Raw genomic sequence first — 27,012 nt, forward strand, 5'->3', positions numbered from 1 at the left:
TTAGTGAAAGTTTTAAATATTCTTTTTCCATATATATATTATTTTATTTTGTTAATTAATTTAATTCTTTTAAGACTCTCTTTTAAGAAAAGTTTACTTTAAATCATTTAGACACTTATTTTTTTTAATATGAATGTGTTGAAAAAAATAATTATTTGTACAATTTTAGTTAGGATTCTTTATAATTTATATTAATCTAGACATTATTAAATATTATAATTATGATAATAACATTTTAATAGAAAATACATTTAATTGTTATCGATTTATTTCATTCATATTAAGACCGGGTCCATTTATTAAAATAAAAGACATTTTTAGTATTTTTTAAACATAAATAAATTTAGCTTGGTGGTTTAGGATGTAAGTAAAAGATTTTTATCTAACCTCACCAAAATGTTTTTTTAACATTTTTTAGCTGTCAAAATTGACATCCCAAAACTCGAGGCTGGCACTGATTAAGACACACAAATTATGTAATATAAGATTACATTGGGAAATTTGATGAAATGGCCCCCATAACAGGGGAAATTCCAAAAAGGGCCCCCGCCTACTAAAGTTGGCAAAAAGGGCCCTTTTGCCCCGCGAAATGTCGGAAATACCCCTTCGGCGCCATTTCTTACGCTCAAAGACGCGAATTACCAATCACGCGTTTCATCTAAATCGCGTGAGTTCATCACCGCGATTTAGATGAAACGCGTGATTGGTAATTCGCGTTTTTAAATGTACGCGATTTACCATGCACACGATTTAATCTAAATCGCGGTGATGAACTCACGCGATTCAGATTAAATCGCGTCCATGGTAAATCGCGTCTTTAGTCGTATATATAATTTTTTGGCCCTAATTTAAAACAAAACCACCCCGATTCTCCCTCCCACTCCGACTTCCAAAACCACGTCTTCTCAACTGCCGACTTCCTTCAACATCGATCAAGATCATCGTTCCTCAACATCGTTCCTCGTCCAACATCTTCGACTTTCCACCGTCTATTCGACATCATCGTCTTTCCACCGTCTTTTTGACATATTCCGGTGAGTTTAGGGCTTAATAGTTAGGGTTAGGTGTTGATGTGTATTATTCCGTTTATATTGATTTATATTGATGTATTTAGGGTTTAGGGTTTGGTTCTGGTTTCGTTTATGTGTGTAAATGCTTTTAGGGTATATGACGAGTATTGTATCAGTGTTCTTATTCTGCATGCATGCATTTCACGCTTATTCATTCATTTCTCGTTTAAGAAATGACATTTCCGTTTTTGTTATGTGCTTGTGAAGAAATGGTATTTAGGGTTAGGGTTTAACTTTTGCTGCTTTACTGCACCTTAATAGAATGCCAATGAGACAGGTTTCGTGTTTGTTATGTGCTTGTGAAGAAATGGTATTTAGGGTTAGGGTTTAACTTTTGCTGCTTTACTGCACCTTAATAGAATGCCAATGAGACAGGTTTCGATGTTATATTAAGAAATTTAGTCAACACGTGCTCCTAATTTGCCGTGCTGAATCAAAAGCCATAAATGATCCACACTGTATGTTCACTTTCTTGGACCATATTGCACTTGCTATAGGAAGCAAATATATCTTTCACTTTTACCTTGATTGAATGCATTTCTAAAAGTTGATCAAGTGTTAATATGTTTAATTGTAGACTGCATCTAGATGAGTGTTCTTATATTGAATACATTGATTGTAAAATCCTTTTTGATGAGTGGATGACTCGGGAATATATATGTGCATCTATACACTAGATGCTATGATTGAACTGGACCAAACTATTTTCTGTCATGATTTATTCTGTTCCATTTTTGTTGTTGGTCTTACTATTTAATTAAATACTTATTTTGTTTTGCTAATTATCATGGTGATCCCATCTTCTTCCTTGTTTTGTAGATGGAGTCCACTACAATACCCGAGTTTGCTGGGAGGGTATCCTGGAAAACCAATATGGGAAATATTGCTGCCAAGTTTGCCAAGATGAATCTAACTGAAAGGGTAGAGCAAACCCAATTCAGATTCTTATTCAAAGGGCACCCGTTACTGCGTTTCTCAGGAATGATTATACACCACATGCTCCTCAGGAAGTCCAGCTCAAATTCTATGGAGATGAAGTTCCTTGTGAATGGAGAAGAGCTGTGCTTCGGGATGAGGGAGTTTGCATTGGTTACAGGTCTCAATTTTGGGAGATTCCCTACTGAGCAAACAATTTTCAACCAGGTTGAAGAATCTCCAACTTTGGTTCTTAAATATTTTAAACGTATTCCACTTATTAGAATAGCAGACCTTCATTCAAAATTCCTGTCCTGCTCTGATAGGGAAGATGCATGGAAATTGGGGCTGGTATACCTTGTTTCCCATTATCTCTTTGCCCTTGACCCGAGGAGGATAATAAATATGAAACTCTTCAGCATGGTCGATGACATCGACACCTTCCTCAATTTTCCATGGGGAAAGGTGGCCTTTAGAGCAACCATGAAGGGTTTGAGCAGAGACCTTGATCGCTACAGGCAGCTGTATCTGCAGAAGAAGGATGCCGCCTCGGGGAAGAAGAACAAAGACAAAGAAAAAGATGTCGATGTTTCTTATACCGTATATGGGTTCGCACTAGCCTTACAAGTGTGGACTTATGAGGTGATCCAAACTTTTGTCCCCAATCTTGCAATTAAAACGACCCTTCAAACTGAAGAGCCTGTCTGCCCAAGAATAATACAGTACAAATCAAAGAGGAAGAGCACTGCCTCTGATCTTCAAACTGCCCTGCAAGGCACGATTGTTAAGCAAATGGAATTGTCTGAAGAAGAGAAGATCTTATATGCTGGGGATGACTTTGAAGATATGGGAGGTAATGTTTATGATGTCTTTTTTGATCTTGACTGCAGAAAGAGGAAATTGGGAGATATTGACGATGGAGTTCCTCATAAAAAAACTGTCATGAGGAAGAAAAGACAAATTACTCCAGCCAAAGCCAAACCTTCCACAAGAAGAAGAACCCGCAACCCTACCCCCAGCACCAGCACCAGCAGCTCTTATTCTGTCGAGAGCGCCACGAGTAGAAAAGACGAAGAAGAAGAAGAAGACGAAGACGAAGAATCCTCTCCCCCAACTCCAACAGCAACAACTCCCCACGATAGATGTAGATTGGATCAACTTTCGAAGGAGCTAAATGAATTCAAAACTGTAATGAGAAAGGAACTGACTCTCTTCAAAACTGAAATGAGAAATGAAATAAGGCTCATCAAAACCGAAATGAGAGATGACATAATTGTCATTAAACGGATGTTAAAGCAACTACAGCAAGGGGAGAATGATGTGGTGAACACTGAGGACAATGATGTGGTGATTTTGGAGAAAGACAATGCTGTGCTTGTGGAGGAGAATGAAGTTGAGGTATGTATTTCTTGTATTTCCTTGAATTTGGATAATTGGTGCATTTCTTGCATTTCGACTAATTGAAGGCTTTTCTGTTTATTGTAGGATGGACAAGAGGAAGACAATGATGTGCTGATTTTGGAGAAAGACAATGTTGGGCTTGTGGAGGATAATGAAGTTGAGGTATGTATTTCTTGCATTTCCTTGCATTTGTATAATTGGTGCATTTCTTGCATTTCGACTTATTGAAGGCTTTTCTGTTTATTGTAGGATGGACAGGAGGAAGACAATGTTGGGCTTGTGGAGAAAAAAATTGTTGAGGAGGACAATGAAAATGAAGAGAAGACAGTTGAAGATGGTGTTAAAAATACTGAGGTATGCATTTCTTGCATTTGGTGCAATTCGCGCACTTTTCCTAATTCTTGCATTTGGACTAATTGAAGGGCTTTTCTGTTTATTGTAGGATGGACAGGAAAAAGACATTGTTGGTCTCTTGGAGAAAACCACTGTTGGGGAGGGGGAGGACAATGGCAATGAAGAGCAGACAATTGAAGATGGTGAAAAAAATTTCGAGGTATGCATTTCTTGCATTTTGTGCAATTCGCGCACTTTACCTATTTCTTGTTGGAGATGGAGAATGTTGGGAATTTGGTGGAGAAGACAGTTGAAGATGGGCAAAAAAATTTCGAGGTATGCATTTCATGCATTTGGTGCAATTCGCGTGGTTGTAATATAATTCACGTGACTTATATAAACACGTGTATTACGTGTATTATGTTCTGGAATATCCCAATATAATTCACGTGGTTGTAATATAATTCACGTGTATTGTATTACGCGTGATTCATAACTCACGTGTATTACAATATAACTCACGCGTATTGTAATATTACAATACACGTGAATTACATTACAATACACGTGAATTATACACGTGAATTACATTACAATACACGTGAATTAGCATTGTGCAATATATATGCGTGAGTCACTCACTGTATGGCCAACCTGTATGGAAATATCTGTATACAAATTTCAATCACCATACAATATTCGAAAACCAACAACAATCAATCAGCATACAATATTCGAAAACCAACAACAATAATCAGTATACAATATTCAAAATTGCACAGACAATATTCAAAATTGCACAGACAATATTCATGTTTGTGGCTGAGATGATGGCGGCTGAGATGATGATGCTCTTGCAGCTCTTGCAGTAGAGGGTGCAGGCATTACTGATTTGCATGTTGCCCTGTTGTGACCCTGACCACCACATGAGCTACATCTTCTCGGCACCTTACGAATTTCACCTTGGGATGACCTACGCTTTGTTTGAGGACGCCCTTTCTTAACTTTAACAGGTGGTTTAAGGCACACTCGTTGCTTGATATGTTCTGGAATATCCCAATACTCTTCATGACAAACTGGATATATTGTTTCCGCGTATGCATTGACCCACATTTCACTTGAGTAATACCTGAAACATGACAATTGAACATGTGAGAAATAAAGTTAGTTAGATAAATTCAATAGCAAATAATCTAAAGTAAACCTTGAGCAGAACTCATAGGCATCCAATCTATGGGTACGTGAAGCAGCCAGGGCATGAGTGCAAGGAAGACCAGATACATCAAATACCCTACAACTACAACTCATTCCTCTCAAGTCAACTTTATAATCAGATTCACCGTCATGGACATAAAACTCGAAACGGTTAAGTGGATGAACGTTATATAATCTGGCCTTCTCAGCTTGATCACGTAAGAACTTTTCATAATAAAAAGATAAACGTTCATTGTGATTGGAAGCTTTTTCTCTTCGACTGTTAAACCAATCTTGTAATGTGAATCTTAAATAATCAGCTAAGATTGATATGGGATACTTTCTAGCTTCCCTACTTTGACTATTGAAGCTCTCAGCGTAATTACTTGTCATTTGATTGTATCGTTTACCCGGAAAAAATGCACGACTCCATCTCTCAAACCCAATATCTGCCAAATACATAGCAATACGAGGGTCCTTAGCATTGATCTTGTCAAAATGCTGATTAAACTTCAAGATTGTGTATGCTTGAGAAGCCAAACCAAACTCGGCGTGGCAGTGATCGGTTTTGAATTTGGCCATAATATTCATCTTGATATGATATGTGCACGCACCGTGGTCAGCTTCTGGAAAAACAGCACACAAGGCATTGGCGATGCTTGGGTGTCTATCAGATACAAACACGAGATCATCAACCAATCCAATTGCATCTCTAAGTTTTTGCATGAAATAAGTCCAGGAGTTGTTATTTTCAGAATCAACAACGCCGAATGCAACAGGATAGAGTTGTTCATTCGCATCTAATGCTATCGCCACCAATAGCTGACCTCCAACCTTGTGCTTAAGAAAACTGGCATCGACGCACAATACTGGACGACAACAGTTTTTGAAACCCCTAATTGAGCAGCCTAAGGACATGAACATATACCTGAAATGACCGTGCTCATCCGTCTGGATGTCTGTTATGGTACCCGGATTGTTCTTCTCCAACATGTACAGGTATGATGGCAATTTACCGTAAGAATCTTCTACAGTTCCTCGCACCGCCATTAGGGCCTTTTCTCTAGACCGCCAAGCCTTATTATAAGACAACTTTATTCCATAAGTAGTCTGTATGTCTTCCATTATTTTCTTGGGCATGTGGTCATGGTGATGGTCCATGTACTTGCTCTTCATGCATTCCCCAAACACCCATGCTGGTGCTGGCCTTTGATTCTCTTGCCTCGTCACAATTGAACAGGTATGATCTTTTACGAATTTACGAATCTCAAACATTTCCGAGGAATTTACTCTGACAGCACGCAGTCTCCACTTGCAATTCTTATCCAAACATTTCACAACCCAAAGTTCTTTTTTTGACTTCAACACTTTGAATTCAAAATGATTAGTCATGGCATATTTATATAACCTCAGCTGAAGTTCTTTTTTATTCTCAAACAAAGAACCGACTTCCAATCCGATTCCGGTACTTACTGCCTCATGTAAAGGATTTTCACTACTTGGTATGCTACTAGCAACCCATTCACTGCAGCTTGGTTGAGTACGAACAACAACATTGTTTTGTTGTGTACTAGGAACCCAAGAACCGCTTGGATTTGGATTGGTACTAGGAACCCAATCAGAACTACTAGGTTGGGTAATAGGAACCCAATCATCATCAGCATCATCCCCCACATTCAGACGCAAATGTTCATCTTCAATGTCATTTTCAAAGAAAACCTCACGCTGCATCGGGAAGACGTCGGGGTCATCAATTTCTGGAACAGCTACACTTTCTTGAGTTGGTAGTGACTTCTCTACTAAGGATACACACAATGGAGTGCGGTTGTGGACTGAAACTGCTTCATGTAAAAAGAACTCCACATCCACATCTTTTTTTATATCAGTTATATAAGAAAATTTGGCAATCATGCCAGGAGCATTATACTTGGCTTGAAGCAATAAATCATATCTAGATTTGTCAACATCGGTAGCAGAATAAATTTGATCAACTAATTGGGCATAAGTAGAATTTTGGGGAACAATCATACCGCTGTTTGACTTTGCAGAAAAATGAGTAAGATCGTCCGTAGTTTTCCACTCTCCATCAAAGTAAAGAAGTACAGGTACTTGAGCTGCAATTGAAAATATATCTTTTGTACATAATCATTTTGTATTCAAATTGAACAAACTTTGTTTCTTACAAGACTCTAATGAAATCAAGTCTATCAGTACTAACAAATAATAACATATAACAATTGTTAAGTGTAAATGAACTAACTGAAAGAGAAATATGATTGAGTAAAGACTGTTTATACCAAAACCATATATATACCCAGCTTTATACTCTATCAAGTTCAAAATTTATCATCATTGTTAATAAATAAGCCAAGGTTCAATATATAAGAAACAATCCATAGAAGTACAGGTTAGGGTTTGATGATAAACAATTTCAGATATTATTCTTCCTTTCAATTCAATTCATTTCTTCTATCTGAATCTTTCATCTCTCTTACTCTCTTAGTAATGATAACTAAGAGTGTTTACGTAATCAAATCATTTCAATCATCCACAAATTACCCTTACTTTATTTGAATAGCATTTTAAATATTACATAAACATACCCATTTTGAGAACGAAGAGTAGTGGGTAAGCTGCTGCTGCTCGTGGTCGGGTTCTTCAGGGTATCGTGGTGTCGTCGTAGTCGTCCGCTGCTGCTGCTCGTGGTCGAGTTCTTCAGGGGAGGGTCGAGTCGGAGTGGCGAAAGCGAGAGAAGAGAGAAGGGGAAATTAAGGATTCGTGGTTTTGTTATAAATTAAGGCACAAAAATAATATATACGATGAAAGACGTGAATTGTTATTCACGTGTTTCATCTAAAACACGTGAATAAACTCACGCGTTTTATTGTGAAATGAATTCACGTGTTTCATCTAAAACACGTGAATAAACTCACGCGTTTTAATGTGAAATGCATTCACGCGTTTCATCTAAAACGCGTGAGTTTATTCACGCGTTTTAGATGAAACACGTGAATAGCAACATTGTTCCTTGTTCCTTGTTGTTTGAGTTATGTGGAGAATATGCGTGAATAACAACATTGTTCCTTGTTGTTTGAGTTATGTGGCGAATAACAACATTGTTCCTTGTTGTTTGATTATACACAATACGCGTGAGTTATGAGGATAAGTTATGATATTGTTAACATAAGTAATAAAGCATAAATAGAAGAATATTCAGTAATATAAACCACCATAAATCATAAATATCCAAATTAAGTATTGTTATAAACCATAAATATCATAAATATCATAAATAAGCCATAAATAGAAGAAGAACAGTAAGTCTAAACAACTCCAAATTAAGTAAGCAAATGCTGCAAATCACAAGCAGCAACAGATTGAAGCAACTTTGTATGAGGAACAACATGTTCATCCAATATGCTTGACAAAGCAGTCGCTGTCTCAAAAAGCCAATTGTCGGGGAGAACATCAAAATCCTTTTCTTCAATTGATCGATACCTGCTGTCTATCTCGAAGTATACTATTATAGTTTTCACATCCCTTGGCTCAGCAAATGGATAATCTGGATTATCCGATTCTTTAATAGTACCACCTCCAGCAACTATTAACTCAATGAGATCCTGTTTGTAAAGTGTGTTGAAATTCCCTACAAATATAAAAATGTAACCGTCGAACAGTTTCGAACGCTGAAAAACCAACAAAGAAGATAATTTCAGTTATCATGCAAAAAAAGAAAAAGTACAGATAGGAGGAATAATACCAAACTCACATTATTCAACAACAGAAGTCTGCCTTTTCTAGGACCACCTTGGGCTCCATGATTATCATGTTTAACCTCATAAGGTTCCTCATCAACACAGTTTTCGGTTTTCAATGATGATTTTATCCCTAAACAAATGTGTATGAAAATAATTTTTAATCTAATTTAACAGACATATGTATGAAAATAATCGTGTTAACAGAGACTCACAATCAATAGTAAGGACTCATTTCCCGTTCAGAATTGCCTTCAATACTTTTTGAGTTCGGCCGCATGCACCATTGGGATCAGTGTAAGCAATAACATGAGTTACATCTTCTCTCCACTTCGGAGACACCCTTGCACCAAAAGTGCGAGCAAATTCAACTATCAACAACTGTGTAAAACAATAATATAATGGTTATTACATACAAAACTAGTTAATATGGACATAGTAGAGAGAATAGAACATACATTATTTTCAGGTGATAATTGATTGGGACATAAGGTCATAACAGTGTTTGTTGCCTGCATATTATAAAAAAAAAAAGAGTTGAACGAACTGAGAAAACAATTTTATTAACAACCATTTTAATACATACCATTTTGTTGAACGAACTGAGAAAACCACACGGCAGCTCCTGATCTAAATACTACAATATCCATCATTATAAACATCAGAATATACATCAATAGCTAACCATACAATATTCATGTAATTGAAAATCAACAATCAATCAGTATATATAGGAAAACCAAACCTTAAACCCTAAATACAACAATATCCATGAATGTGAATGGCAGAATATACATCGAAACCTAACCCTAAACATAAATACTATAATATCTATCAATATAAATGGCAAAATATACATCAAAACCTAACCCTAAACCTAAATACATCAATATCGATTATAAACAGCATAATATACATCAAAACCAAACCCTAAACCTAAATACATCCATATAAATGGCAGAATATACATCGAAACCTAACCCTAAACCCAAATACTTCGATATACATAGGAAACGGCATAATATACATCAAAACCAAACCTTTACCCCTAAATACACCAATATCCATGAATATAAACGGTAAATATACATCAAAACCTAACCCTAAACCTAAATACTTCGATATACATAGGAAACGGCATAATATACATCAAAACCAATCCTTTAACCCTAAATACATCCATATCCATGAATATAAACGGTAAATATACATCAAAACCTAAGTCTAAACCCTAAGCCCTAAACTGACCTGATGATGTTGAAGAACGATGATGTTGGAAGGATCTTGATGATGTTGAGGAACGATGATGTTGAGGAACAATGATGTTGAGGAACGATGATGTTGAGGAACGATGATCTTGATGGATGTGGGAATGGAAAGTCGGCCGCAGTCGGAGTGGGAGGGAGAATCGGGGTGGTTTTGTTTTAAATTAGGGCAGAAAAGTAATATATAAGACTAAAGACGCGATTTACCATGGACGCGATTTAATCTGAATCGCGTGAGTTCATCACCGCGATTTAGATTAAATCGCGTGCATGGTAAATCGCGTACATTTAAAAACGCGAATTACCAATCACGCGTTTCATCTAAATCGCGGTGATGAACTCACGCGATTCAGATTAAATCGCGTGATTGATAATTCGCGTCTTTGAGCGTAAGAAATGGCGCCGAGGGGGTATTTCCGACATTTCGCAGGGCAAAAGGGCCCTTTTTGCCAACTTTAGTAGGCGGGGGCCCTTTTTGGAATTTCCCCTGTTATGGGGGCCATTTCATCAAATTTCCCATTACATTTGCACATAGCGTTTATGTTAAAATTATAATTATTCTAATTTGCATATGTATAGGAGAGTAAATTGATATTTAATTGAGTTGTGGGTTGACTCGACCGGTACATAAAAATAAAATGAAAAAACAAAAAAAAAAAAACAAATAACATGTCTAACCTTATTTCAATTTAAAGAATCTAATAATCGAAATCTCTTAACTAATATGATTTTATTGCTAATGGGTTTCTAGCACATAGTTGTTTGTGAATGAATCTATGGATGCCTGAAAAAATGACATCTCAGGTTAGAAGCTGTCTTCCATTCCATTCCATGCACAACACTGACCGATGAATCCTTGAGGTCAAACTACAAAATACACGTACATAGCTGATTCATCATCTGCTCCACACGTTCTCACCATGCACATACACTAGCACATAGTATTTTAATTAAGAGGGATGATACAAGAAGCGAATGTGGGGGAACGAATTGGGGAGCGAAGCCACCTGGCATGCCAGGTAGGTCAAATTTTAATTAATTTTATTTTCTTTTTCCACGTAGGATAATACCCCTCAATTCAAACTCCTCTCATTTCCTCTCAACCCTTTCTCTTTCTTCAATCTGAAAACGTTCAAAATTCTCTACACAACCATCTCTTCAAAATCTCACTCCGATTTCTGATCAATCTTCAATTTATCTCCTCCGTTAAAATCACTCTCATTTCTGATTAACAACATTCTCTTCAATCTTCATTCTATCTCCGCTAAACTCACTACCATTTCCGCTCAAACCCACTCTCAAATCCGTTTAAACCCTAGCCTAAGTATCCGCTCAAACTCTAACCCTAAATATCCGCTCAAATGGAATCCGATCAAACAATGACAGAGAAGAACAAAAACACTTTAGGTAAAAGGAAAAAACCAGATAGAGATACAGTGTTAACTTCAGATAGAGATGAAAGGTAAGTTATCATTTTGCACTATTTTCATTTACTGTGTCCCCTGTTCATTGTGGATCTATTGCAGCGTTAACTGTCTCCTCTTGTTTAATCTTCATTGAATCAGTTCTTTATTTTATGGTATATGATTAACTGTCGATATATCTATATCATTTTATGAAGCAGAGGTATTAGGAAATGGAGAAGATAATAGAGTTATGATTAAAGCAGTTGTTATGAAATAAGACAGAAAGAAATACAGTTGATAAATATTAAGCTTAAATTGTTAATATTGTGTTGTCTTGTGTGTTAGACTATGTTGTCCTGTATGTTAGACTATGTTGTCCTGTGTGTTAGACTATGTTGTCCTGTGTTTTTAGTTATGTTGTCATGTGTTTTTAGTTATGTTGTCATGTGTTTTTAGTTATGTTGTCCTATGTTGATTACAGTACTAATGTCTTCTTTATTATTTTGCAGAAGATTTAGTGGGGTGGTATATAACAGGAATAACAGGAAGGTTACTCACTCTGACCCCTTAATAGTGCTTGCGAAGGCTGCTTCTAAATGCAAGACAACAACTCCAGCAAAAACAATACAACCTGCGAGAAGAAATACGATTCGGGTTAAAAGGAGACCAGAAACTTTTCCATTAAGGACCTACCCAAAAGGATTATACCATCTTGTTCGAGAGCTGACGGACTTACAGAAACAAGTTGTTAGGGATATAGGATTCGGCTCAATGCTCTCATTGAGCGTCTCTAAATGTCCCAAGAAATTGTCACTTCACCTCTTGAAGACTTTCAAACCAAACAAGAGTTGGTTGCCATTAAGCAACGGGGAGAGACTAAGAATAGACGAAGAGGATGTCTATAACGTTCTGAATCTCCCCCGAGGTGACATTGCAATCGAGGAGTCGATAGGGAAATATGAAGACTCCGAATCACCGGAATATATAAAAGTACTGAGGGCATGGAGGTCGAGATGGGTGGGGCAACCAAATAGAGGAGCTCCTTCAACAACAAGCATGCCAGATATTATTAAACAAAACATATCCGCAGATGACAATTTCAAGCGTGATTTTGTCATCTATGTGGTATCGAGTTTTCTTTCCACCCATCAGAATAAATCTTGCAGGTAAACCTTAGTATTACACCATGTTGTCTTGTATTATACTATATTGTCCTGTGTACTACAATATGTTGTCCCGTGTATTACATTATGTTGTCCTGTGTATTTCATTGAGTTTTCAGTAGTGTTATACAATATTATCCCGTCTAATACTATTCTGTCCTGAAACTATGTTGTAGGTTCAAGATTTTGAAATCCCTGGTGAATGTTGATGAAATAAAGAATTTAAATTGGTGCAATTTTGTATACACCGAACTTATTGACAGTATAACAGAGTGGCAAGCGAAACCAACCTCGTACTTTACAGGGCCACTAACGTTCTTTATGGTAATGTAATTTTTTGTAAACATCCAATTTAAACTAGTAAATACTAAACCTTTCATTTTTCCTTCAGCTATGCTACATGGACAGAGTGTCAGAGTTCAGAACTAGACGAAAATACCACAGGATTTTCCCAATCCTGTCTTGCTGGAATGACGAGATGGTTAAAGAGAGAAATAGTGTGGAAAAGAAAAATGGGCAGTTCTGCCGAGGACGTATTATTGATAGGATTTCAGTATGTGATACTGTTTCGGAGCACCAAACTAATGAATGTGTCCCAACTGATCAAATGGCTGCTTGGGAAAGACTGTCCAAAGCAACAAATCAAATGGCGAGGGTTATACACGAGGTTGAAGATGCAGTGCAGCACTTGAGCACATTCTCTAACTCCTCCAAATCTGTCGGCGTGACTTTCATCCACGACAATTGTATCAAGCCCTTGAGCGAGGCTATAGAGAGGATAAAAGCCATGCACAATAGGTTCCAAGAACCATCTGAAAACTCAGAAGAAGCCGAAGAATCAGAAGAGCAATTCCATGATGACTGCACTGTGGGCCAGGAGGGAAAAAAAGAGGAGGACGTTAACATTGTTCATGAGGGGCAAAATGAGGAGGACGTTAACATTGTTCATGAGGGGCAAAATGAGGAGGACGTTAACATTGTTCATGAGGGGCAAAATGAGGAGGACGTTAACATTGTTCATGAGGGGCAAAATGAGGACGTTACCATTGTCCAGGAGATGCAAAATGAGGAGGACATTACCAATATCCAGGAGATGCAAAATGAGGAGGATGTTGATAATAGTGATGTAGATGAGGATTTTGATTACAATAATGAAAATGGTGATGGTGATGACGACGACGACAATGATGTTGACGTTGATGATGACGACGATGATGATAATAATGTTAAGGTTGATAATGACGATGAAGATAATAATGTTAAGGTTGATAATGATGATAATAATGTTAAGGTCCCTTGTCTTACATTAAACTATGTTGTCCTATGTTGTTACGGTGTGTTGTCACTATACTATGTTAACTTTATTGTGCTGTGATATTTGGATGCAGATTTTTCTACCCATAGGTTATGATTCTCATTTTTATTTGGTCGTTTACAATACGAAGTCGAACACAATGGATATCATTGACAATAGGCCACTCCCGAAGGGTATAGATATGGGTTCAAAGTACGCAGTATTGAAGACTATTGGATGCAAGTTTTTGAACTTTGTTGCGGATATGAAGTTGAGCATTTTTGACACACTCTTCAAATGCGTTGCAAGGCTATTGAAAATGACCTGGCAAGACGCAGGGAACTATAAGGATTGTGGAGTATTCTGTATGCTGCACATGGAGACATACAAGGGAGATCCTAAGTGGACTTGTGGCATAACCCGAGCAAATGCGAGCAAGAATATTCATTGTCTACGAATCCAATACCTATCGAGGATTCTACAATCCGATTCTAACATTTATCGGATTAACTTAAAATACAAGACCAGAAAGTTGTACAAAACCAAATTATCCGAAACAGTAATGTAATGGTTTTATGTTACTTTTTGAATAGTATTGTTAGCTGATCACCATCTTTCTCTTCAATCCAAAACTATTATTATATTATCTAAGAATGGTTAATTCAATTCAATGTAATGGTTTATATTTATAATTGAATAGTATTGTTAGCTGATCTCTTAAGAATGGTTTGTCAAAGTTGATGAGAAACATTTCATTTCAAAATAGCAGTATATGTTGTAGAAATATAACATTTATGTACTCAGGACAACATAAAATAAACACAGGACAACATAATACAAAATACAGGACAACATAGTATAAGACACAGGACAACACCGTTATGAATATGGGACAACATAACAACATAGTATTGGTTTCTAGAACCGTTATAATTTTTGACACTAACGCTATTTCTAGAACCTGGTTTCTTCTTTTCTTTCTAAATGTAAAGTAATGATTTATTAAATTTCATTCATAAAGTAATGAATATAACATTTCTGTAATCGTTTTATTTTTCAATTAAATCGAAGTTAAAAAACAATTAAAACGAGAAATATATTATCCAAAACAAAGTTATCATTGGGAAAACATATTATTAAGCAAAGTTATCTTCTGATGTTGTCCCCACATGAATTATCTTTGGGAAACATATAATCAGATACATGATGTAATTGACCCGACAACAATGAAGTAAATGATAGTTGAGTCGAGACTGGATGGGCGGTGAAATGTTGATTCCATTCCTCTTGTGTTGATATTAGAGAAGGATTACTTGTTGCAGTAGTATCCTAAAACAAAATAACAAACGAATTATTAAAACATAGTGTAAAAAATAGGACAAGATAATGTAATACATAGTACAAGATAGTGTAATACATAGGATAACATAGTGTAATACATGGGACAACATGATGTAATACACGGGACAACATGGTATTGGACATAGGACGAAATAATTGTTGACACTAACCTTATTTCTAGGAACTGGTTTCTTCATTGCTTTCTCAATGGAAGACTGTTTCCGTTTTGTGGGTGGTCGCCCTCGAGCTCTTACCTTGACGGGCGAGTGGATAACTTTTTTGGTTAGATCGGAATCCGTCGTACAATTTGGAGATATCTTGAACTTTTCTTTCATATCTTTCATCACTTCATCTAAAACAGAACAATTAACTTGGGATTTGGATGCAAGTTGTTGAACCTCTAACATGATAGGAGTTAGATAGTTGTACCGATTTCTTTCAATTTCACACACATCCGAATCATAGATGTTGGTGAATATTTGGTAACCTCTCTTCAAGTCTTTACGCCAACGGTCCAATATATAATATGCTGGCACCTGGTTCACTTTCATTCTATTCAAAACAGCCAATATATGCCTACAAAGCAGTCCTCTAAACTCAAACATTTGACATTGACATTTCAAAGTAACCAACACCGAGTTGTACTGTACTTTGTAGGAAAAATCACGCAAATGTTGTCCATTAATTCCAAGAATGCTCTCAGAAACTCCAAATACATAAGTTGTGCCATTGTATTCAATTATAGACGTGTCACAAAACATTAACCCTTTGAATTCGTTTTGACACAACTTGAAGATGTCATTTGTGTAAACGCTTTGAAACTGCATTTCTAAAGAATAGCCACTTACAATTGGAATCACTGAATTAAAAGACTGAAAATCCAGTTTGTTTTCAGTTTCTATGTTCTTCTTCAGTGCTCTATCAAATTGCTCAACAAACTGCTTCAGAGATGTTGTCGAAGTAACATAATCATCGAAAAACGAATTGATGCTTTCACTTCTCTGGGATGTTGACATGCCTGCCCAGAAATGACATCTCACGTACACTGGAATCCACTTATGTCTTTCGATGTGCAGAGAGTTTAGCCAATCATTATTTTCCAAATGAAACTCATGTATCATTTTCTTCCAATTCTCTTCACACTCTTCAATTGTTATCGAGTTATAGACAATGTTATTCAACGCCTTCTTAATGCTTTTATATTCAGCGTGAGCACCAAATTTAGTAGGGAGCTTCTTCATTATATGCCAAAGACAATAACGATGTTGGGTGTTTGGAAAAACTGTTTTAATGGCAATAGCCATCGATCGACATTGATCGGTGATTATTGCTTTTGGAGCACGTCCATGCATACACGTCAACCATGCCTTAAAAAGCCAAGTGAATGACGCCACATCCTCGCTAGATAATAAACCACATCCTAGCAAAATAGATTGGCCATGATGGTTAACTCCGACGAACGGAGCAAAAGGCATGTCATAGCGGTTCGTCAGGTACGTTGTGTCAAAGGTAATTACATCAGAAAAGTAATCGTAAGAAGCCCTGCATCTCGCATCAGCCCAGAAAACATTCCTCATACGTGAGTCCTCGTCAAGATCAAAGGTGTAATGAAAATTTAAACATCTGTTTTGCATCTGGGAGAAATAATGAGAAACAGCTTCAGCATCACCATTTCCTAACCTCGACCTCCTAGCTTCTGAGATAAAATTCCGACATGTTCTCTCATCAAATTTCAAATTATCATACCCTCCAGCTTCAACTACAATTGATTGGAAACTTTTAGCCAATGTTATTCCAGCTTCATCGTTTAATTGCAATCTTCTCTGCGCACTTGGATCTAAAACCTTGTGAGATCTAATATGTCTAGAATTTGAAGGACTCAACGGATGATTATGCTGAAGAATGACACTACTAATCTGAAAATCAAAATCATTCCTCACAACAATGTTGATCCTGGCCTTACAATCGGTCTTGGTGGAAGGTCTAAGTTGAAATATATTCTTCCCCCTTGGCGTAAACGAACCACTTTTTGCACATCCAATAGAGAAAAATTTCTGTTTTCCATCTGGTCCATTCCTTGTTCCCAACTTTCGGACTCCAAAACCCATTGATTGTGCATACAATCTATAAAATTCTCGAAGGTCATTTTCAGAAACAAACGACATCCCAAACTTAGGAATTTTGTCTTCAGTACATTGAGATGATGGTTCATCCATAGGGCTACATAAGAATACAAAAAACAGAAATCAACACATGAACAATCACAAAACAACAGAAAAACGTGAATCTTTTGAAACAAACAAAAGAACAATAAAACGCATTAAAATATAGTTTAAAACACGGAACAACATATTACAATAATACAAATGACAATAGAATATTAACATTTCGAGTAACTTAAATATTTACAACACATGACAACAACGTATACAAATACAGGACATCATAGTTTAGGACACGGGACATCATAGTATAAGACACGGGACAACATAAAACAAAACAGAGGACAACACAAGCCAACAAAAATATTAACAGTTTTACACAGGTTTTTAAAAACAACATAATATTAACAGTCTAACTACATAAACAACAAAAAGATATACCTATTTATGTCCCCAATTGTTGGTAGGTTATTTTCAGAAATGAACGACATCCCAACATTGGGAATTTTGTCTTCGGTACATGGTGATGATGGTTCATCCATAGGGCTACATAAGACAAAAAAGAGAAATCAGCATAAAGAATACATGACAACACATGAACAACATATTACAGTAATACATGACAACATATTGGATAAAATGCAGAAAGACATATTGGATAAAACAAATGAAAACGCAAAAAAAAAATAGTTTAAAACACTGAACAACATATTACAATAACACAAATGACATCAGAATATTAATATTTAGAGCAACTTCAATATTTACACGGGACAACATAGTTTAAGACACGGGACATCATAGTTTAAGACACGGGACAACATAGAAAAAAACATAGGACAACACAAGCCAACAAAAATATTAACAGTTTTATACAGGTTCTGGAAAATAACAAAAATATTAACAATTTTATACAGGTTCCAGCTACATATTGGTTCCTACACATAACAATCACATAACGACAGAAAAACGTGAATCCAAGAAACAAACAGAAGAACAATAAAACAAAGAAAAAAGTAAGCTATGATGGCAGAGAAGATATACCATTAGAAGAAGAAGCTAATCGGACAGTCGGACAATGACGAAGACGAATCTAAACAAAACGCAAGGAGAAGACGACGAGGATGAAGACGAAACTAAAGAACGGAAGAACGACGAGGATGAAGACGCAAGAACAGTAAGAAGTTAAACGACGAGGATGAAGACGAATCTAAAGCGCGGATGAAGACGAATCTAAAACGCGGATGAAGACGAATCTAAAGCGCGGATGAAGACGAATCTAAAGCGCGGAAGGAGAAGATGATAAACAGCTTGCCGAGGGTGAAGAAAATGGAAGAAGAAGAATAAGGAGGGTTTTGTTTGATTAGCGGGAAATGATATGAGAGTTTGCTAAAGAGGAGATGTAATCCTCAATTTTTTTCTCTTTCCTCCGTGGCATGCCAGGTGGCTTCGCTCACCATTTCGTTCCCCCAGTTCGTTCCCTATATCATTTCTCTTTAATTAATTATGATGAGAATCGTTTGTTTGTAATGAATCAACTGTACTAGTAATGCCTGGCTGTCTGCCAACAAGCGAGAGAGATGGATGCCTGAAAAGATGACATGTTAGGTAAGAAGCTGTCTTCCATGCATAACACTAAGGAATGCTGATTCATGATCTGCTCCACGTTCTCGCCATGCACATACATTACAACATGTATATAAACTCACCAACCCTTCCTTCCATTTTCATCACAAACCATCTATCATCTAATTAACAACAATTCCATCATCATCATCATGGCAAAGCTCACAATCCTCGCCCTTCTAGCCCTCTTCGCCCTTGCCCACGTGGCAACTGCCTTCAGAACCACCGTGACCGTGATAGAGGAGGAGGAAGACTTTAACCCTGCACGGCCACAACAGAGATGCCAGGAACAGATCCAGAGACAGCAACAGCTCCGTCACTGCCAGATGCACCTTAAAGAGAAATCCCGCAGACAATCATCCGTGCTGACAATGTCCACAGATGACAACAACGAAGATGAGGAGCAATACCTAGATCAATGCTGCCAGCAACTAAGGAACCTCGATGAGCAATGCCGCTGCAAGGGACTACAAGAAGCCGTCCGCCAGCAACAAAAACAGACACGCGGAGGAGAAAGAGGCCAGACTGAGCAGAGGCAGAAGCAGAGGATTATCGAGGAGGCAGAGAGACTTCCATCAAGATGCGACGTGAGCCCACGAAGCTGCACCTTCGAAAGAAGCCCCAGATGGTTCTGATCAATTACCAAAATATCTTAAAATAGTAATAAATTAAGATTAGGCGGATTCAGTCGTGTCCTGTCCTAGTCTCCTAGAGCTATATATAGATTGGGCAGATATTATGTATTCTCTTAGTCTATATAATAATAAATAAGCAAATGTGTCTTTTTTTCTATATAAGAAACTAACAACAACAACTGAAGTATCAATAATAATAATAATAATAATAATACAAAGAGAAGAGGTTTCTAGACAATTAAGCAGTGGCAGCATTGCCTGCCTGAAGTTTTACAAGAGAGTAGTAGGCACCATTTCTACCCAAGGAAAGTAAATCAGAATGTGATCCTTCCTCCACAACTCTACCATCCTTAATCACTGCAATGGAGTTTGATCTCTGTATTGTAGCTAGCCTGTGAGCCACCACAATGCAGGTCCTATTCACCATCATTTTCTCCAAAGCTTCTTGAACACTGTTTTCCGATACACTGTCCAGAGCGCTCGTAGCCTCGTCCAAGAGCAGAATTGATGGGTTTTTAAGTATAGCCCGAGCCAGGGCTATTCTTTGCTTTTGGCCTCCTGATAGTTGTACACCTCTTTCCCCACAGTATGTCTCATACCCATCTTTCATCCCACTGCAAAACCAATTTCCAAAAATAAATAAATCTTCTTGATCCATCTCAGTATATGATGATTAAGTATACGTACCTTATGAACTCATGTGCATTTGCACGTAATGCAGCCTTCTTGATCTCAGCTTCTTTGGCCTTCCTTTTCCCATAAGCTATGTTTTCCCTAATGGTTCCTGCAAAAAGGGTCGGCTCCTGGCTAACCAAACCGATGTGTGATCTGAGGAATCTCAGGTTATAGTGTCTTATGTCGCGATCGTCTATCAACACTAATCCTTTCGACGGGTCGTAGAATCTCTCAATAAGTCCAATTACGGTTGACTTCCCAGACCCACTTTGCCCAACCAGTGCCACAGTTGTTCCCGCAGCCACCTTTAGGCTCATGCCTTTGAAAATAAGTTGATTTGGGCGAGACGGGTATGCGAAAAACACGTTCTTCAGCTCCACCCGACCCCTTATAGACGCATTGGTGGTGTCAACTAGGGAAATCTTTGGGTCAATTTCACTCTTCCGATCCAAAATGGAGAAAACAGATCGAATAGCGTTGGTTCCTCTAGACAAATCTTTAGTCATGCTTCCTGCTTCAGCAATTGTATAAGCCGTGAAAAGCAAAACCAAGAATGCTTGGAAAAGCCTTTCTGGAGATATCTGGTTGTTAGAAAGTAGCCTCCCACCGTACCAATAGGCTAAAGCTGCAGAGGCCGCAGCTAGAAACTGGGAGCTAAACAGACCAAAACCCGCGAACCATGATTGTCTAATGCTCTCCTTTTTCGGACCGTCTAAAGTCGATTTGAAAAGACTAAGTATTTTCTTCTGAGACGAGAACGCGCTTATCGTTCTGTGGTTAACCACAGCTTCACTCGCAAGCTGGCTTCCTTCTCTCTGTGCCTTCCGGGCTTTCTCAGACATACTTTTCATCAAGACACTTCTAGCATAGAAACTTCCGATCAGTAACGGTTGAGTCGCGATCATAACTAAGGCGAGCCTCCATGTCAACACGAAAGCTAACGCGTAAGCAAATATCGCGCCGAATATGGCTTGAGCGAGAAGAGACATCCGATCGCCAACGAGCGATCTTACCATGTTGGCTTCGCCCGATAAACGAGCGCATATAGCAGCACTGGTGTTTTCGTCTTCGTCAAACCAACCAGTCTCGAAAGTCATCAACTTGTCGAGTAGTTTCTCTCGTACCCTTCTGGTTAACTTTTCCCCCATGATCGCGAAGTTGTAGTGTTGGAGGACGTTTGTTACGAAGTTCAGAATTCCAATACCCAGAAAAACAAAGGAATAGATTCTCGCGTGAGATTGAATGCTGGTTTTATCTGTTTGAAAATAAACTGAAATAACGGCTCCTACACAATAAGCGTTTAAGGGTTGAACAGCTCCGCTTCCGATAGCTCCTATGCATCCTAGCAATGCTCGTCCCCATTCTGGTGCGTTCATCTTCAACAGACGCCATGTTGAAGGCGTGGGAGGTTTAAATAGTTTTCGATCGTCTTCCTCATCGCTCTCGTAATATGAAGGCTCGAATTGGACAGAGTAAGGTGCACTTATAGAAAATGCAGGACTGAATGCTGCACTAGATCTTATGCTCATTGGGCTTGATGGAACAATGTTCATTTTCAACCTGTTTTTCCTGTCTCGTTGTTTTGAGTTAATCGGGCTCGGCGATGGCAGAGTTTGGTTCTGGGTAATAGCTGATTGTTGCAGTTGTACCATTCTGTAGTATTCGCCTCCATTCATTTGCATAAGCTCGTTATGGGTGCCGGATTCGAATACTTTACCTGATTGAAGAACGACAATGAGATCGGACATTCTGATAGTGGAGAGACGGTGAGCGATGACAATCGTTGTTCTTCCGACCACAGCCTGTTCGATAGCTTCTTGCACGGTTCTTTCAGATTCTGCATCTAATGCGCTCGTGGCTTCATCAAGGAGCAAGATTTTTGGGTCTCTTATCAAAGCTCTTGCTATTGCTATCCTCTGTTTTTGCCCTCCGGACAATTGAACTCCAAACTGTCCGACCTACGATCATCGTCAAAGGACAATTTAATAATTGTGCTTAAAAAAAGACAAATTGATCTTGACTTACTTGAGTATCATAAGATTCGGGTAGCTTGATAATGAAATCATGAGCATTGGCTGCTTTTGCTGCAGTCAGAAGTTCCTCCATGGAAGCTCCTTCCTTTCCAAACAATATATTCTCCTTAATGGACGTCGCGAAAAGAACAGGTTCTTGATTTACAAGACCCATTTGGGATCTCAACCATTTAAGATGTAGTCTATTAGTTTTGTATCCATCTAACAATATTTCACCCTCAATGGGATCGTAAAACCTTTCAAGCAATGACACGATCGTTGATTTGCCAGAACCGCTGCCTCCCACAAGGCCGACTGTTTTTCCAGCAGGAAATCGAATGTCCAATCCTTTCAGGATCACTGTATCGGGTCTTGAAGGGTAACTGAAATAGACACCTCTGAATTCTATCTCCCCTCTTACATACGATAAAGCTTTCCCCTTTCTATCTTCCGGGTCTATTGAAGGTAAACGATCAATCATCTCTGTAATCCTCACAGCTGCAGCTTTTGCTTCGGTTATGGCAGTCAGATTAGGAAGTACAGTTAAAATGTTTCTGCAATATGTGACAATTGTGATATTAGTTTGATGTTGTTATTAGTTTCATGGAATTTAGATAACTCACAATCCTCCCATGAGAACGTTGAAGCCAGCCACAAAGACGTCGCCACCCTTTTCACCTCTTTTGCTAACGAGAATAGAACCAAACCAGGTTTGGAATGCCCAACTGACATAAATAGCTCCCATGCTTCCCATCATCAGCCCTCTAGCAAGTCCTTGTTTTATACCAAGTTCCGTCACTTTCTGAAGAGCGTCGCTGAATCTTTGTAGCGTTTGGTTCTCTCCAACATAAGAATACACTGTTCTGATTGATGAAATCGCTTGTTCTGCAATCCCACCCGCAACTGCATAAGATTCAATGCCCTTCATCGCGAAATCCATCATTAACTTTCCAAAGGCAAGTCCGGGAACAATGAACAATAAAGAGAAGGGAATGGCGACCAATGTAATCTTCCATGATAAAACAAAGGAGAAGGCGAAGCAACAGAAGAAGGATGACATATATGCAATACAGTCTGGGATCTGCAAATTACAAACTCATTAAGCTATATGAATCAAATTCAATCTTTATTGGTTTTAAAGAAAGGCAAATACCTTCTCGCCTATGGTGACTTGGATGGAGTTGGAGTCGGATGTGATGGTGGAAACAACTTGGTAAGTGGTGGAAGATTCAGCCGCCTGAGTATCAAAGAACCCAACTTCTTGCCTGAGGACCGATTTAAGATACTCCACTCTCATTCTCGAAGTCTGTCTCTCAGCTGTTCTTGTCCAGCATAGCCCCTCTATATGAAAAATGCAATTTTACTCAAAAAAATAAGAAGAATCTTCTGTTATTGCTATTTTGATTCGTGAAGAATCTTACCGACGAAAGCAGACAGGCCGACCCAAATAGCAACATAGAAAAGGCGGAGGGAATACTGCAATACAAATAACAAATATGAGAGTCAGGAACAAAATAGAGAAAACTTACCATATTAGGATCTAATGAGTAGTGCCTACCTTGTTTACAGAAGAAATGGAGACATGACTGTTAAGGCTTCCATATTCATTGATAACATGGCTAAGAACAAACATTGTAAGAGGGATCTGCATTCCATCTCCAATGCTCCCAATTGTCCCAAACATCATCAACAGCTTGTCTGTTTTGTCTGCATATCTGAAAATCCCATCTTTGTTCACCATGATTCACTTGCTCTTTCCAAACTGCTTAGTGTTCCCAGCTCTTTTATATTGACCTGAAAATGGGAGATGGGTCCTATGCTTTAAATATAATTTTAATTAGCCGGCATTTAAAGGAGGGAATTAACAAGGCCAAGAATGTAGCTTTCTGTAATCTTTAGACAAGTTGATTGATTGTTTTTGGAGTATCCGATGAATGGAATTTTTCAGAACGGCTGTTGCTTGTTGCCTGTCTTGTTGTATATTCTATATTATTATTATTATGCAGAGTGGATATGTTATATGTAGAAGGAAACCAATAAAGTAGCGACAGAAGAAAACACTTGGCAAGAGTGGTCTGTTTCATCATCTGTTAGTTCTTTTGACCATTTCATCTTCTGATACGAAGATTTACAGAGGCTAGTAACAGGAAGATTAAAAATTGAGAAAATATTTGTTTTGTCTGATTCAGTTAACATTTGGGATCCTGCTTGGAGAAGATGAAGTCTGTGGAGTAAGTCAAACAGCATGAGGGAAATTAGTCATTAAAAAGATTATTATTATAGTCTTTTGAACAGTGTGAGAAGCAAAAACAAGCAATTGATGAGGCCGGCGGGCTGGATATTTTATTATCTGCAGTCAAAGCCAGCTTCCAAGAGCAACTAGGACGAAAATGGAAACAGGTATGAGAAAAGATGCTTACTTCCTTTTGTTTTGTCATGATCAGACCAGCTCTTTCTTTGCTTCCAAACCCCACTTCTCTTCTCCCATTGTTGATGACTAATGGTTGAAAATGTTTTTAAAATTATTGTCATTTTATAACTGGAAACAAGGCTATTTTTTCCCATATCCCCATCTAATCTCTGATTCAGAAATAATATACATATCCCCATCTTTTTTTCTAAACAGAGCTTCAAATCCTGGGGAATAACATGCCAAAGGTCACACTAATTGTTATATAATCTTTGCCAACTGAAAATATACACTAAAAAATATGTTAAAACAAGCATTCGTCTTAAAAAGTAACAATACACTTGTTCCATAAACCCACCACCAATAATAAAATCCAAGTTCTAGCCCGACACAACACTAACTAAGCAACAGGTGGTCGAAGTACATGATCCTGTGATGTGTCAACAGCAGCAGGAGGCATGAACTGCCACATGGCAACACCAACTCCTGCTGGGTAGCTAATAACCGGCACCAGCTTGTTCCCCCCCGCAGCTTGGCCTTGGACAGCGAACGCAGCTGGAATTGCCGCTGATGGTGGCTGAGGTAGAAAGTTGGGTTGGTGTAGAAAATTAGGCTGAGGTAGAAAGTTGGGCTGAGGTAGAAAGTTGGGAGGCTGTGCATTCATGTTCTTCAGCTGAGACTCCATTGTCTCTTTCTCTGCCTTCAACCTTTGCTTCTCATCGCGCAGCTCATTCTTCTCAGCCTAGGAAAATTGTACAGAAGATTATATAAAATATATTAGCTTATATGGTTTTGTTTTGTTTTTATAACTAGACACTGCCAATTTGAATTATTAGGATATTGGTTGTTTACCTTCAGTTCTTTGATCCTCTCCTGTAGGCTTGACTTGGAGTCCTTCAACTTCTGAGCTTCGCCCCTCAAATGGGTGACTGTCCTAATGGCATCAACCAAAATTGCAGATTTATCCATTTTGGGAGGTCTTCCAGGTTCAAGTACTGCAGCTAACTCCGTAAACCTGGAAGAAAAAAAATATCGTTATGAACTTTGAAAAATCGACACAGATGAGGAAACAGACGGGAGTATGTTCAGTACTTGTCATTTAGCCTATCCCTTCGTTGTTTTTCCCTGCAAGCTTTAGAACTGGGTGCAGCAGATGGTTCAGGCCTAGCCCTGAAAACAAATAACTTAAACATCAGTCTCTTTGTAGCCAGCCATCTTAAAGGTTTTAAGTTTTAATGATTATACTATCTACACCAAGCTAAAGAGAAGGATAAGGATGATGAAATCAGCAAAATTTAGAATAATAGCATTGAAGTAATCAAATATTTTCATGGAATCAAATACAAAGTCTATCTAGTGGGAGTTGTTGTACCTTTTCTTTGAACCAGTTTCCTTATGTCTGTCTGAATCTCCAAGTGAACCATCCATTTCCAAGCTGCACATACACCAGATTGCAAGAATAGTGTCAAAATGAATTGTAATATGAAAACATGTACAAAGTTTCGAATGCCTCTGGTTACAGATATTCATCATTAAACTACAAAGAATAATCAAATATTTTCAAGTTTTCCTAACTAATACTACTACTAGTTAAGAAAAAACCCATAAAAGCAAATGTTGAAGGATTTTATCAACAATTCCATCAATTTCTACAAAAAGCTTCAATCTTTAACATCGCAAATGAATCCTAACTCTAGACTTGGGTATTCAACAAATTTGAATGTGATGGATTTCAACAATTCTGAAAGTGCAGAGAATACCCTAATTAATTAAGGTCCATAACTCCAATAGACGTGAAGATGAGAATGTGATTGTCATACATACCTAACCCCAGAAGACCCGGTCAAGGTGGGGATTGGCCAGGTAAACCCAGATGCAGGACCAGAGAAATTGGCATCGGGAACGGAAATATCTTCGATGAACCCAATTTCATAGAGCCAATTGGTGTTCTCGGGAGAAACCATCGCCGATCTGCTCAGTGCAAGATTTTCCGGCAGTCACAGAAAGAGAGATAGAGAGAGATGGGTAGTTATGTGCTGGTGCTGACTCGTCGGAAGAGGAAAGGGTAAATCTGCGATGGATGATGGGACCCTTTTGGCTGCTATGGGGTGTGGAAAACCTATACAAGTTGGCGTGTGCGCGTTCTCATTCCCATTATATATTTTTTATTTTAAAGGTGGAGATAATCATCTTTAACCGTTCCTTTTTCGCGTCAAGTAACAAAAAAACACTTTGAAATGACCTTGCAAGGCCATTAAATATGTTGGTCTTAATTGCCCATATAAAACTTTAAAATATTATGACCGCTTAACGCGAAAGATAAGATCGTCTTGCGAAGAAAAGGCATTTGAAAAG

General features: G+C 38.0%; 4 protein-coding genes across 4 annotated transcripts; 1 reads left to right on the top strand and 3 right to left on the bottom strand.

The window, feature by feature from the left end:
* Nucleotides 1-15,480: 15,480 nt before the first annotated feature.
* Nucleotides 15,481-18,986, bottom strand: LOC124939563 (protein FAR1-RELATED SEQUENCE 5-like). The gene is made up of 4 exons (XM_047480024.1): nt 18,853-18,986; nt 17,741-17,845; nt 15,590-17,357; nt 15,481-15,489 (listed from the first exon to the last, which is right to left on the bottom strand). Exons 1-4 carry the CDS (start codon nt 18,984-18,986, stop codon nt 15,481-15,483), a joined length of 2,016 nt encoding a protein of 671 aa, XP_047335980.1.
* A 91-nt stretch (nt 18,987-19,077) lies between these two features.
* Nucleotides 19,078-19,560, top strand: LOC124939564 (2S seed storage albumin protein-like). The gene has a single exon (XM_047480025.1). It carries the CDS (start codon nt 19,078-19,080, stop codon nt 19,558-19,560), a length of 483 nt encoding a protein of 160 aa, XP_047335981.1.
* A 197-nt stretch (nt 19,561-19,757) lies between these two features.
* LOC124938247 (putative multidrug resistance protein) lies at nt 19,758-23,988 on the bottom strand. Its single transcript, XM_047478658.1, has 7 exons — nt 23,806-23,988; nt 23,669-23,723; nt 23,401-23,588; nt 22,871-23,328; nt 22,261-22,801; nt 20,248-22,193; nt 19,758-20,174 (listed from the first exon to the last, which is right to left on the bottom strand). Exons 1-7 carry the CDS (start codon nt 23,986-23,988, stop codon nt 19,799-19,801), a joined length of 3,747 nt encoding a protein of 1,248 aa, XP_047334614.1. The 3' UTR covers nt 19,758-19,798.
* Nucleotides 23,989-24,892: 904 nt separating this feature from the next.
* On the bottom strand, nt 24,893-26,757 carry LOC124940068 (transcription factor ILR3-like). Its single transcript, XM_047480547.1, has 5 exons — nt 26,482-26,757; nt 26,030-26,092; nt 25,750-25,827; nt 25,510-25,672; nt 24,893-25,399 (listed from the first exon to the last, which is right to left on the bottom strand). The coding sequence occupies exons 1-5, from the start codon at nt 26,619-26,621 to the stop codon at nt 25,058-25,060; spliced, it is 786 nt and encodes a 261-aa protein (XP_047336503.1). The 5' UTR covers nt 26,622-26,757; the 3' UTR covers nt 24,893-25,057.
* Nucleotides 26,758-27,012: the final 255 nt, after the last annotated feature.

Source organism: Impatiens glandulifera, chromosome 5 (genome assembly GCF_907164915.1).
Source record: "Impatiens glandulifera chromosome 5, dImpGla2.1, whole genome shotgun sequence".
NCBI lineage: Eukaryota > Viridiplantae > Streptophyta > Magnoliopsida > Ericales > Balsaminaceae > Impatiens > Impatiens glandulifera.

Bases quoted from the DNA above. Each gene is read 5' to 3' on its own strand.
- LOC124939563 (XM_047480024.1), bottom strand. From the start codon at position 18,986: ATGTATGTGCATGGCGAGAACGTGGAGCAGATCATGAATCAGCATTCC. The intron at 17,846-18,852 runs GCATTACTAGTA...TGTCTTATGTAG, and splicing joins GCTTGTTGGCAGACAGCCAG to CCCTATGGATGAACCATCAT. The intron at 17,358-17,740 runs GTATATCTTTTT...ATTCTTATGTAG, and splicing joins ACAATTGGGGACATAAATAG to CCCTATGGATGAACCATCAT.
- LOC124939564 (XM_047480025.1), top strand. From the start codon at position 19,078: ATGGCAAAGCTCACAATCCTCGCCCTTCTAGCCCTCTTCGCCCTTGCC.
- LOC124938247 (XM_047478658.1), bottom strand. From the start codon at position 23,988: ATGGTGAACAAAGATGGGATTTTCAGATATGCAGACAAAACAGACAAG. The intron at 23,724-23,805 runs GTAGGCACTACT...TTTGTATTGCAG, and splicing joins CCATTTCTTCTGTAAACAAG to TATTCCCTCCGCCTTTTCTA. The intron at 23,589-23,668 runs GTAAGATTCTTC...TTTTTCATATAG, and splicing joins CGGCCTGTCTGCTTTCGTCG to AGGGGCTATGCTGGACAAGA.
- LOC124940068 (XM_047480547.1), bottom strand. From the start codon at position 26,621: ATGGTTTCTCCCGAGAACACCAATTGGCTCTATGAAATTGGGTTCATC. The intron at 26,093-26,481 runs GTATGTATGACA...GTGTATGTGCAG, and splicing joins ACCGGGTCTTCTGGGGTTAG to CTTGGAAATGGATGGTTCAC. The intron at 25,673-25,749 runs GTACTGAACATA...TTTTTCTTCCAG, and splicing joins AGGGATAGGCTAAATGACAA to GTTTACGGAGTTAGCTGCAG.